The 14275-nt window shown below is 38.7% G+C and overlaps 1 protein-coding gene across 4 annotated transcripts in view; it reads right to left on the reverse strand.

Moving 5' to 3' along the window:
• The window catches only part of LOC134538071 (poly(A) RNA polymerase gld-2 homolog A-like), a 61124-nt gene that overhangs the window by 19519 nt on the left and 27330 nt on the right, over window positions 1–14275 (reverse strand). For all 4 annotated transcript variants that reach the window (XM_063379071.1, XM_063379083.1, XM_063379081.1 and 1 more), the window contains exon 11: window positions 4026–4141. In XM_063379071.1, coding sequence (XP_063235141.1) covers window positions 4026–4141 — 116 coding nt within the window. The remainder of the gene's footprint in view (window positions 1–4025; window positions 4142–14275) is intronic.

Here is a 14275-nt window from a genome sequence, read left to right on the forward strand (position 1 = left end):
AAAAATATATTCCACAGGAATTATTTGAGGTTATAAAATGCAAATATTTCCATACTACATATTTCAAAGGAAAAATCTTGCCCTTCTGAATTATGAAGGTCCATATCTAGCAATTATACACTTTAAATTTTAGGAAAACTGTAAAAATAAACAAAAAATTGGTTGTCTGTTTACGGACGATAGTTTAACGTGACGTCATAACAAAACATTGATGAAATGATTGCATACTTTTATGAATAAAATTGAATTTTTATTTTAATAATAAAAGAATAAATACTTGAAATTATACTAGTAATCAGATTTTTAAAATGCAAGAATAATTAACCTTTATTGCAGAAATTGTTGTTGTAATAAGCAATGAAAATCACATTAACTTTTTACTTCACTTTATAAACAGACGACGAAACAGTTCACGTGTAGATGACTTGTAATTAATTTTAAAAACTGGCGTTTAGCTATAAAGTTTAAATATAATTATGAACAAGTTTTCATATAAATAAATTGTAATCAAATATCACCAGTAATCAATAATCACCATAATTTTTTTAGTAAATTGTAACATAACCTATTATTACTGCACTCGCCGACAGCGTAATGGAACACAGCGTAACGGAACAATGAGCGTAATGAATGGGACACTTTTTCATGCGTGCAGCCGGCGTTCATCGATTTATTAGACGTCACGTCAAAAATCTTATGTTTTGGGAAAGCCCAGCTCTACTTAAATATCGCAGTACCTTGAAAAACTTCTTAATAAAGTTTAACTGTAATTGTAAATACAGTGTTTTATCGCACAATGGTCGCACGCGCGTAATCGTCGCAACCATATTTTAGGCTGTCAAAATTGGGATAAAAAACTTCTCGCGTAAACATCGCATGATGTTTTTGGTCCTGCTAGTAGATGCCGAGCGCTTTGAGTAGGTATCTTTTCCGTATAAAACAATGTATTTTAAAGTAGAAATCTAATATTTATTCGGTCATTACCACAAAAATACGAAGTTGTTTTACGTGTAAATTAGTGATGCACCGATTATACTTTGCCGATTAAGATTACCGATTACCAATTATTACACTAATAATTGCAATTACCGATTACGATTACCGATTATCAGTTTTTGCGTAAAGTTGAAATAAAAAACAAAGTTTTTTACTAAATATTCCTACTTGAACGCCATTTTGTTTTACTCGTCGTTTAACATCCTCAAACATAGATGGTATAACTACAGTACTCAAATGTTTCCTGGAAGGAAGATCATACTTTGGTACTGCTTTCTCCATTAGTAGCTTAAACCCTTTGTTGTTGACAATATTGACTGGCTGCATGTCAACAGATCATTTCTGCAACAGCTCAAGTCATTTCTTGTGCTCTTGGATCAGTGGGCAAGTACTTTATTTTTTTTTGATACCATGGCTGGTAGTGTTGTTTGTGACAGTGCACGTTTTTCATGTGGTCTAGGAGTGACATCAGGATCATCTACTTCACTTCCCAACTTTTATTTATTTTTTCTGAAATCACTTCACTGGAATGAAATTTTTTTGCGTGGTTCCACATGTTTGTAGTTGTGTACGACTTCCGGTTCCCGCAACTGCCTCGTGAGATGAGTGTTCCACATATTAAGCATTTTGCTTTAGATTCACTTATTAAATCCACCGAGAAAAATTTCCATATGTCACTTTTCGATCTTGAAGACGTCATTATGTTGATTAACAATCAAAATACAAAGCTAAACTACAATGTGTTTACGTTAATGGCCATTGTCTACGAAAAAAAAACTACAGTATTCGATATTCATGAATTACTATTGCAGTGTTGCCAACTTCAATTCTGATCGTCACTTGTGCAAACATTATGGTTGCAATTTGGTATTTTATTTTAGTAACTCCTGTTAATGACTAAAAAGAACTAAATTTAAAAAAATGCCAAATAATCACCATTTCAGTTTATTAATTACTAATTAGCATCACGTGAGCCTACTTTTCTCAATCCTTTGAGAAAGGGAATTATGTAGCGGCAGTGGAATGTGAACCGATTGTGCTATTGTGTATTTGTGCGTGTTGTCCGTTCCAACCTCACATCATACATAACAAACATGGCCGACATACGGTACGCAATGAAAATTAGTTAGGCGCATCGTTTCTACGATACCATGTCCAATTTTTTTTTCCAGACTTACCTTTACTAATATAAGTAACATTTGCCATATTGTGGATTGTGACAACTTTAAAAATGCATTTATTTTCTTAACTAAATATTTTGTGCGAAGAAATCACGTGTGTGATTTGGCTGTGGCCATGGTAAATATTGTGACTAAAACCATTCACGACGTTAAATTAACAGGATAAATTGTACAGTAAGTAATTGAACTGAAAGGGGTAAATACTGTAAATAGTAATACGGGGCAGTTATGTATGTACGAGCACAATTCACGAAAAAAGCAAATATTATTAGGCGAGTGTATCTATGTACACTCCAAGACGTTGACATTCCCTACCTTCCACGGTCATATTCGTTAAGAGATTTCAGCCGTTTGTAGTTTAAATTCAAGAACTTAAGAGGCTACTCCAGTGTTTCAGGGGCACTACGCAACCCGTGTTAATATTATAAGATTCAATGCTATTTTCATTTTGCTTATAACTTATTAACTAATATATATTTCGAAATGATGCTTGCTTGATATGTAAGACAACGATGCTCTTATCAAAGCCCCTTTCTTCAAAAACGTGCATAAAACCTAGACAATACACTTATGCATATTAGTAAAGATTAGTATAAAACAATAATTTATGCACTTTTTTGAAGAAAGGGGCTTTGATAAGAGCATCGTTGTCTTACATATCAAGCAAGCATCATTTCGAAATCTATATTAGTTAATTAGTTATAAGCAAAATGAAAATAGCATTGAATCTTATAATATTAACACGGGTTGCGTAGTGCCCCTGAAACACTGGAGTAGCCTCTTAAGGTTTAAACTTTAAATATATTTTCTTTTCTTTCAAGTCGTATGGGTTTCAGCAACAAATTTTACAATAATCGGCAATCGGTTATAACCTAACCTGGTAATCGCCGATTACGATTAATCGGCATTGGGTCAATAATCGCAGTTGCCGATTAACCGGCTGCATAATCGGTGCATCACTAGTGTAAATTTTCTTATAAAGATGTTTTTAAACGTTATTTCCTTTATCTGATCGTCTGCATTGCCGCGGTGTAGGTATAATCTAAAATTTAATTTCGGTCATTACCACTTATTTATTTAATTAACGGAAATACGAAGTTGTTTGATGTGTAAATTTTCTTATAAAGACGTTTTTAAACGTTATTTCCTTTATCTGATTGTCTGCGTTGCCACGGCGTACCGCTTATAAAAATGTAGCCAGCGCATCATTCATGTTTGGTTATGTTGCTTCCCGTATAAAGCGCGTGATAGCCCGCATTCTTTCATGGTAAGTGTGTAGTACGACAAGTTAGTTCACGTCAGATTCAAGTGGCTTGCGTTCGCGTTAGAGTTTTGGTTTTTCTATTTAAAGTTGAAGAAAGGTTTTTGTTTAAGGAATTATTAATATAGATTGTTTGGCATGCTCTTGTATACTCCATATTTTTTTAAATAAACGTACTTTCCATGAACGGGTTTTCTTTTTATGAATAACTTTACCTAAAAAAAATTTTTTTTCCTCATATTCTTTGCACCCCTACTTTTCAAAATTGATTTTAGAATAAAATGTGCGACGATTATACAAGAAAACACGGTAATGACATTAAGTTACAGCTAAAAATACAGACATTCGAGTATTTGCAATTTCCCAATACTTAAATAAATATGATTACGTTCAAGCTTGATTTTTCGTGGAAGAAATTGAGACTATAAACCGTGGAATCTGTGCCAAGCATCTAGATCATATACTTCTACTACAGATAGCTTCAATACTGGCCATTCTAACGGCCCACCCTAGCATTTGTTTTCAACGTGGCCAAGGGTGTACTAGCTCGTTGGACTTCAGAAAACCTGTCCTGTGGCTCAGCTCACCTTCTATGCACAGGTACTTCCACTGGTGTGGGTCGTTCTTGTAAGTGCGGGCTCTCCGGCAGTCCTCGATAGGGATCCGGGAAGCCAGCCGAACCGACACCGCGTACAGGCTGTAACTAATGAGTTGCCAACTTGAAAGTCAAAAACTTCCAAACTAAGAAGTGTGTCCACAAAAGTCTGTACAAAAATTTCCCTAACCAAAATATTAATTTTCCCTGACAAATTTTTTTTTTAAATAATATATCTATTTTTACATTTTCTGAAAGAAATAGCCTCCAACATTTTCACATCTGGCCTAGTTTTCTCTACACTTTTAAATTTATTTTTAACAGAATCTTGAATTTGACTATTTTTTTAGTCTGTTTGACTATGTAATGAAACACCAAATGAAAAATTAATTCCACCACAGTTTATGAGTTGGCAAACAATTACGAACACTATGAAATCTTCATGTCTTTCCCCCTTTTTCCAAGTGAAAATATCTCAAACCTTAGGCTCATAAGACTGAGGCTTTAACCAATGTCACCAGATCAGACTTACAAACATAAATATAATAGCTAAATGCCATTGGTTCAGACCACAACTAGATCAAGACTACTAACTCATTTTGAGAAACTAGCTCCAAGTGCTCTGGCTTGGGACAAATGATGTTTCTAAGTGTCCAAACATTGAAGTACTGTTCTATATAATGAACAAATGTTTTTCACTTTAACATGAATTACATGCAATAAAAAGGAATTTAACAAAAAAGGACTTGGTCTTTGATTGCTTTGATCCCTCAAGAAATATCTATACTCCATAAATTATAACATGGCAATGTGTAATAATGAGATGTGTGTTCAATTTGGAAAAAAAAAGAAGTAAATGATGAAGAGGATACAAAAAAACTAGGGATGGGCCGGTCGAATCCTCGAATCCCACCGAATCTCAAGTATTCGAAAGATTCGAAATTCGAGGGAAAAGATTCGGGATTCGAGGAAAAATATTGATGTAAATGTAGTACTTTAAAAACTTAAATGCTTACAATTTACTTGGCCTGTTTACGTTTTCCTTGGAACACATCCTATTGAGGTACAGCAGAACCTCGTTAATACGTGATGGTCGGGACCGAGATAATCACGGATTACCGAATTTCACGGACTAGCGATTAAAAGCCCGGAAGGTCTGGTCAAGCTTCTCAGACACCGGCGTGCAGCTGGGTTACGGCCGTTCACGGTAAGGGCCGGCCGTCTTCGAATTAGTGTCGCGGCTTAAAAAAATACAGCACTGCCTAGCCATTAATTCACGGTCATTTACAACAGCAGAAGAGAGAAAGATAAGATCGTGCTGACCTTGCACCCCCCCTCCTCCTCGTACAGCCGAATGCCAGGCAGACACGTCACTCGCCAGGCGCCTGCCGTGCGTTGGCGGGTGGAAACAAACAAAGGGAGACGGGAAGCAGAAGTCAGGACATCCCCCTCAAGTTTAAAGAGTGACAAATGTGACAGCAGAAAGGGGGGCGACACAAAGGCTCGGTACAAACAGCGTTGCAGAGTTTGGCGGCCCACGTGATGGCTTGTAGTGTTTGCCGGCCGCCGGCCCGCGTGACGTTAATTTTAAGCGCTGACAATTTTTACTTCTCTTTTAAATCGTCCCGGATTATCCGATTCCCGAATTAGCGCATCACGGATTAACGAGGTTCTACTGTATTGTACTTTTAATTCGTTATTATATAAAAAATATTATGAAGCACGTACTGATTTGGGAAACTTACTTTATATTCATGAACATGGATGCATTGTCGCTACATTGGCATTAAATAAGGCACAAATCACATATGTATTCTCAGAATATGCTAAAAAATAAAATAAAGCACATTTAGGATCTAGATTAAATATGATTTTTTAAAAAAAAAAAAACTTTACCGAGAAATCTGTTACTTAGTAATACAACAATAATCCAGACTTTCATCACAAGTTACGGTCGCACACGCAGTAATAACAATGAAATAATGAATGACAAAAATTAATACATTATACAATTATTATTTTAATCGCAATTCAATTTTAAATATTCTGATACACATTCTATTTATGAATTTTTTTTAGGACCAAGTTTGGTTTGTGTAGACTACCAACGTTAAAATATGTATTATCTGAGAATTACATGATGGCCAACCAATGAATTTGTTAACCAATCATTTTGAGCAACATAAAAAATAACTAATATTAATATAAAAAAATTTAATGGGTAAACTAGAGAAAACACCCCGTCACTTTTAACTTTGGGCATATTAATCACTATGCTTTAGTGAGGCTTAATTTTAAAAGACGTACAACAATATTTCTTATGGCCTAAAACCATTGAAGTCAAGATGGCGCCTTTCAGTTTCCATTCAATATTTCAGGAAAGCGTTTACCTTCATTTGGGACTTTAAACAAATGTCAAGTTGGTAACTACAAAATATTGTTACCTGCGGGTTCGTAAGGATAGCCCAATTAAAGATTTTTTATCACACACACAGTTTTATTTATTACCACTACTTGTCACTTACAATTAATCTTCTAAGATGGCAAATAATTAACTACACTTAAAGAAATGTTAATTCCCCAGACACTCGTTCCGCACACCTCGCTGGGCCGCACCTCTGGCGCAACTCTCACCGCAGCACCCCTCGTGGGTCTCCGCCGCGGGACTCCGTCGCCGCACTCCGCCGCCGCCGTCGCACCCTTCGCCGAGATCCCACACGACGACTCGCTCGCAACTTCACTCGGGACTCCGCCGCGCCCGCGACTCTATCGCCCGGAAACTCCCGCCGCGGGAAAACTCCCGACTCCACTGAACTCACTCCCTGCCCTGGAACCTTCGTCCAAGGACTTCGCCACTCTGCCGCACCCGCGGCACTATCGCCCGGAAACTCCGCCGCGGGAGAACTCCCCACTGAACTCCTTACTGACTCGAAGGTCGGCCCAACCTCCTTAAATAGCCCTTGGGTTCCCGTCCAGAACAATCGGGCATGTCTCCGAGATATCGCGCGACCTTCGTCGTCGAAATGCCCAGAAACGCGTCGTGAGTCCTCGAAGGATGCGGCGGCTGCTCAAAGAACGCCGATAAACTCAACAAGCATCGGGTTCCCACAAAACACACCGATAAACATGTCTGAGTCCCTCCATTCCGCAGTGCGGCCTCCCTTAAGTAACTCGATCTGAGGCAGGTGCGCGCCGCGACAGTCAGGATGTCGCGAGATAGTATGGCACGAGATACCAGGGAGAGGATGCAGGTGGAAGGGGGCGCAGACAGGCCGAACGAGCGCGGCGACGCCAAGCACTGCAGCCAAGCGCGATCGTAACATTGCCCCCTCCTTAAACCTGTTCGTCCCGAACAGGTAATGCATCTCCTCCTGGAGGTCCCCATGCTACTCGAAGTTTAGGCCTCCTGCCTTTTCTCCATCGCGGGCTGTACAGTCTCACCAGGTAACCCTCTCTCGCAGTAGATGTTGCTTCTCTCGTCACCCAGTGACACTTCTGCGTTGCTGATGACCAATGTCGTTCAGTCAGCTGCCCGAGACGGGCCGACCGTTGCCTTGGACGGACCCGATTCTCTTGAGAGCATTGCTCGTTGCCTCCCAATGGTTCGCTTGTTTCTTCCCTTTTTCTCTCTGTTTTTTCTCTCGTAGCTACTTGTTCACAAAGCATTTCTTCCCAGCTCTTCTTCGTCTCTTCTTGGTTCCTCATTCCCTCTTTGTTCTTATGAATATCGTCTGGACTGCTTTCAGTTACTCCTTGCACCATCTTCTTCACTCTTTGTGTTCTCATTTTCTCTTCTCGTTCTTTATTCCCCTGTTCTTGGTCCTTCTTCACCTCTTCTTGGTCTTCCTGTGTTTCTTCTTGGTCTTCCTTCGTTTCTTCTTTGAACTTCTCTATCTCTTCTTGACTCATGTACATCTCTTCTCGGCTTTTCTTCAGCTCTTTTGTGAATTTTGCCCTCTCTCTTTGGTTTATCTTCATTTCTTCTTGTTCAATATTCTTTACTTTGTAACTCATCTTCACTACTTCTATGCTTTTCTTCAGCTCTTCTTTCATCTTCATGTCCTGGCTGTTCTCCTCTCCTTGGCTAATGTCCTCTTCGCAGTGTTCTTCGCTGTTCTCTTCACTGTTCTCTTGACTGGTCTCCTCTCGGCAGGTCTCCTCTTCGCTGGTCTTCTCTTCGCTAGTCTTCTCTTCGCTAGTCTTCTCTTTGTTGTTCTTCTCTTTACTTTATTCTCTTTACTTTATTCTCTTTACTTTATTCTCTTCACTGTTATTCTCTTCACTATTAAACTCTTCGCTGTTCTTCATTTCTTTGTTCTTCTCTTCGCTGTTCTTCTCCTGACCGGTCTTCTGTTCGCCGTTCTTCTCTTCGCTGTTTTTCTCTTGGCTGTTCTTCTCTTCTATGCTTATCTTCACTTCGGTCTTCATTTCATTCCTCATTTCTTCTTGGCCATGCTTCAGTTCATCCTGACCCTTCTTCATTTCCTCTAGGCTATTATTTGACCAGCTCTTCTTTTCTTCATAGTGGTTCTTACTCTCCTTCCTTCCACTCTTCATTTCTTCTGTAAAGTTCTCGATTTTGGTTACCATTTCTTCCGTATAGTTCTTCATACTGGCTAACATTTCTTTGTTATAGTTCTCCCAAGTGGCTCTTATTTCTTCTAGGGCACCCCTTATCACCTTGTATTGCTCGTCAGTAAGCCCTTCAGTAGCCATCTCTCTCTAAAGCATTTACTAATAATTAAACAACCTAAATAATAATCATTTTTTAATTACTGTTCTTAATTTTAAATGACCTAGACGAACCTTCTAATTAAAATAACAATAACTCTATTACATTCAAAACTATCACTGACTACAGTAAACTCAAACTAGCTCTAGAAAGTTACAAATTCACTAAATTTCTAAATGCTAACTTTACTCTCGAAAAACTAAATCCTATTTCTTAACTTTATTCTAATAAAACTGAATCCTAAATCTATTAATTAGGGCTATCCCACTTCTGACACCAAAATGTTACGATTTACCTGCGGGTTCGTAAGGATAGCCCAATTAAAGATTTTTTATCACACACACAGTTTTATTTATTACCACTACTTGTCACTTACAATTAATCTTCTAAGATGGCAAATAATTAACTACACTTAAAGAAATGTTAATTCCCCAGACACTCGTTCCGCACACCTCGCTGGGCCGCACCTCTGGCGCAACTCTCGCCGCAGCACCCCTCGTGGGTCTCCGCCGCGGGACTCCGTCGCCGCACTCCGCCGCCGCCGTCGCACCCTTCGCCGAGATCCCACACGACGACTCGCTCGCAACTTCACTCGGGACTCCGCCGCGCCCGCGACTCTATCGCCCGGAAACTCCCGCCGCGGGAAAACTCCCGACTCCACTGAACTCACTCCCTGCCCTGGAACCTTCGTCCAAGGACTTCGCCACTCTGCCGCACCCGCGGCACTATCGCCCGGAAACTCCGCCGCGGGAGAACTCCCCACTGAACTCCTTACTGACTCGAAGGTCGGCCCAACCTCCTTAAATAGCCCTTGGGTTCCTGTCCAGAACAATCGGGCATGTCTCCGAGATATCGCGCGACCTTCGTCGTCGAAATGCCCAGAAACGCGTCGTGAGTCCTCGAAGGATGCGGCGGCTGCTCAAAGAACGCCGATAAACTCAACAAGCATCGGGTTCCCACAAAACACACCGATAAACATGTCTGAGTCCCTCCATTCCGCAGTGCGGCCTCCCTTAAGTAACTCGATCTGAGGCAGGTGCGCGCAGCGACAGTCAGGATGTCGCGAGATAGTATGGCACGAGATACCAGGGAGAGGATGCAGGTGGAAGGGGGCGCAGACAGGCCGAACGAGCGCGGCGACGCCAAGCACTGCAGCCAAGCGCGATCGTAACAATATTGTTCCGTCGGATGTTGAATTTTGTTTTCCGATTTCTGTGGATACATGAATCACTGTACTCACAGATAATGCCTGAATTCCTTAAATCCACCAAGTCGGATTCTACAGCAATTGATGAAGTGACCAGATTCTTACGTGATCCTACAGTTAACCCAGAAATAAACATTCTTGAATACTGGAAAACTCAGTCTGCATGTTCACCCAGGCTACATAAACTGACCAAAAAATATTTGTTTTCACCACCTGCGACAGTGTTCTCTGAACGTTTGTTCAGCACTGCAGGAAACATATGTGACCAAAAACGGAATCATCTTGATCCAGACCGTGTCAAAATCCTTGTTTTTTTAAATAAAAATTTAAAGGGTTAAATAATTCTGCATAATGTTTAAATTTTTCTCTTAACTTATAAATTATTTTATAATTAACCCTTGAGAACTGGATTCGGATTCGAGGGGTGGATTCGAGGTACTGTTTGGGATTCGGATTCGAGAAAAATGGGATTCGAACCATCACTAAAAAAAACCTTTTGTATTTAATTAATAATAAGATGTGCATTATTTAGGGGTGGTTAAAAAAAAAAAAAGAAACTTTCCCCCCCCAAAAAATCAATACAAGATAAAATTTTAACTTCCAAATTAATCAACATTTATTTCCTATGTTTCCAAAAAGAGTTGTAATCATTCAACTTCTTGAGATAAACTACTTTAGATATTATTGCAAAAACAGCATATAGGAATCAACAAGTAGATTACACCAGGAACTACAAACCGAGCATTATAGAAGGCGACTCTTGTGGCCAAAACTTTAGTTCTATTTCAACACACCACATTCTCAACAGGCATTAGTTTCCAACATACGAGGTGTGTAAATTAAGTAATGTGACTATTTATACAATTTTTTTATTTGAATAGATTTATAATTCAATATTGTCCCCCTCAAAATAACTTCCTTGGGAAGCTACACAGGGCTGGAGACGGTTCTTACAGTCCGCGTAGGAGTGCTGGAACTAGGATACTGGAATAGCCTTCAGCTGGTTGGTTACAGCCATTTGAATGTTTTAGAGTGTTCAAATTGATGTCCCTTGAAGTGAATTTTCAATCTCGGGATGAGTAAAAAGTCACAAGGATTCCAGTCAGGTGAATAAGGCGGCTGAGGAGCTACAGGAATGATTTTACTGGCCAAAAACTTGTTTACTGAAATTGTTGTGTGACAAGGCACATTTCGTGATCCAACACCTAGGTGTTCTTGATGTTTATTCTAACATGCATGACACTTTTTCGAAGGTTTCCAAGAACCTCTCGGTAAAAGTGTTGACTGACTGTTTGGCCTTGAGGCACAAACTGTTTGTGGACAATTCCCTGGATATCAAAAAAAGCAAATCAGCATGCATTTGATTTTCGACTTGCTCATTCTTGCTTTTTTCAGCCTTGAGAGGTTGAAGTGTGCTATTTCATGTTCTGGCACTTGGTTTGCGGGTCATACACACCCGAGACTCGTCACGATGACGACACATTTCAGAAAATGGAGATTGTTTTCAATCGACTACAAAAAGTCAAAGCACCCTTCTCTCCTGATGTTCTATTTGTTCTGCGAAAGGTTTTTTAGAACCACTTTTGCGCAGACTTTTCTCATCACCAATTCATTGATTAAAATCTGATGAACAGTGGTGTTAGTCAAATTCAACTCTTCCTCGATCATTCTGACCGTCAACCAATGATCTGAACGCACAAGATCCTGGATTATGTTGATGTTTTGATCTATTCTTGAAGATGAAGGCCTTCCGCTTCATGGCTCATCTTCAATTGACTGCCTTTCCGCTAATAATACCTTAAACCAACTACAAACCCGGGCCCTTGACAAAACACAGTCTCCATAGGCCTGCTGAAGTTTTGCAAAAGTTTCCGTTGCACTGTGCCTAAGTCTGAAGCAAAATCAGATAGCAAGCAGTTCCTTGAAATTGATCTCACTCAGTTTTATAACACACTAGAAAAAACTGTTTCACGAAAAAAAATTTTTACAAAATTTTTTTTTTATGGACAACGAAATGTCTCCAAGTTCAAACTCGTACTGAAAGCGTATCACATGTTCACCTGCCACCCTTCCAAGTCTCACATCCCCAGGTTGCCAAATTGAATGCTATGTTGCCAGTTTATTTACTTAATTTATACACACACACACACCACCACCACCACCACCATAAATGGTATCCATTTCCCAAATTTCACTTTTTTATTATTATGAAAACTGATAACTACATGAAGTTGTCCACAAACACTGTTGAAAGAACAACAGCGGCAACAGGATGGGTACACCATTGGTAATCTTTTGAGGATGGTTGAATTTGAGACAAGTTACAAGCACAGACTATACCTGAAAGCTTGACAAATGGTGAAATTGTGCTTGGAAGTTCTCAGCTGTTACACTGAAAATACAAACCTCTACGACTAGTGTTTGCATTCTTTGTTAAAAAAAAATTAAATTGTCTGCAGTTGGATCACCTATTGCTATAGGCTATAACAACACACAATTGTTTGAAGCCCTGCTTAAAATATACTTTCCACATTTCAACATTCCTTCAACCCGAGATAATTCCAAACAGCCACAGGTTGGATGAACTGCATTCATTCATTCATCAATCACGTTAATCTCTCCAACATAAATGAGTTACTGTCACACCAACTCTTACTCTAATGATGTTAATGGCTGGCCATGTGGCCAGCCATTTTCAAAATAGTACTTTCAATAAGACAGTAAAACATGAAACAAGTATTTTATTTGATTTTCAATGAACTATGTATCCATAACATGTGGCTAATAATTATAAATGTTGATTGTAGTGCGACGTATAAGGGTATTGGTATCAGAGCTTTGGCTAACTATGAATGAGATATACTGTAGTTAGGAACAAAATTACAGTAAAATCTGTGTATAACAAAACTGAGGGGACTTGATTTTGTTATGTTTGTAATAGAGAGGTTTCTTTATAAAGAGGTGAAACCCTAAATTATAAAAAAGCATGTCATAAAATAACAAATGCATATTTAATGTTGCACCGAATCAAGAGTCATGTTTTAACACTATTCGCATTACATTGCAAATTAAGACATGTTTTATTTAGGGAAATAACAAATTGTATACAATGTAAATACTACATACATACCTAGATGAAAATAACTGGGCAGGAAATCATAATGTTTGTACAGGCAGTTATTGTAGCACTCAAACAGAACTAGTTGCAGCCAATGGCACATTAACTTGAAAATACCTAAACTACAGCATGGACAGAATAAAAACATGTAAACAATTAATATTACTGCTATGAAAAATAGTCTTTAATAGATACTTGCTTGGTATGGTTACTTAACTCATTAGTAACACCACACTAAAGTTCTCGCAACATTTTAAGATTTGATGCAGAGCTACTTGTATCAGACGTCAGAAAAAATCTCTCCAAAACATCCAAGGCCGAATTCACGTCTTTTTCTCTTTTTCTTGTCCATAGTTTCTAAAAAAAATTCCGTGTATGTACTGATGATTGCACTTAACCCTCGTATGTGGTTAAAACCGGACACAATCGAATGTCCAATTGTTTCTTACAAACAATTGTACAAAAAAAATTGATTAGGATGCCTAAAACAATAAAATCCAACATACATATAGCCTACTTATTGCTAGGGCCCCCTGAAAGTGGTAAATAAAATTTTCAGATTTCATCATTAAAAATTAGCAAAAGCGGTGTTAAAATTCACTTAAAAACACAAAAGCGGTGCTAAAAACTTGAAAGAAAAAAATGTGTGTGTGTTACTGTAAATATATCTGAAATTATTTAAGTTAAATAATTTTACTTGAACCTACTCATACTTTTGATTTAGACACTGATTATTAGTTTGTTCCCATAAACTAATCTGGAAAACTATTATGTAATCCCTTTAACAAAATCGGGGACGCACCACAACGCTGAAATACACTAACGCCGAAAAATGTCATTACTAGGCTGCCACAAAGGTTAGGTTAGACAACGTTAGGTTTGATTGTGGTATTTCGGCGTTAAGGTACATTTAAGAAACACACACAAATTCATTCAGTTGTTATTTCGGCGTTGTGGTCAATTTGACATTCAGCGTTATGGTATTTTGGCTGTGTGGTAAATTTTGACATTCGGCGTTATGTTATTTCCATGTTGTGGTAACGACCCAACAAAATCTATAAAAACTGTTGACCAACTAATCATCATCGTCACACCATTCGAAAATGAATGTTTGTTTACATTTTTCCGCTTTTTGGCGTGATTTAAAATGCTTGTGCCTGGTTCGCCCGATAATCTGCTTGATAC

This window comes from Bacillus rossius, chromosome 1 (assembly GCF_032445375.1).
Source record: "Bacillus rossius redtenbacheri isolate Brsri chromosome 1, Brsri_v3, whole genome shotgun sequence".
Classification (NCBI taxonomy): Eukaryota; Metazoa; Arthropoda; class Insecta; order Phasmatodea; family Bacillidae; genus Bacillus; species Bacillus rossius.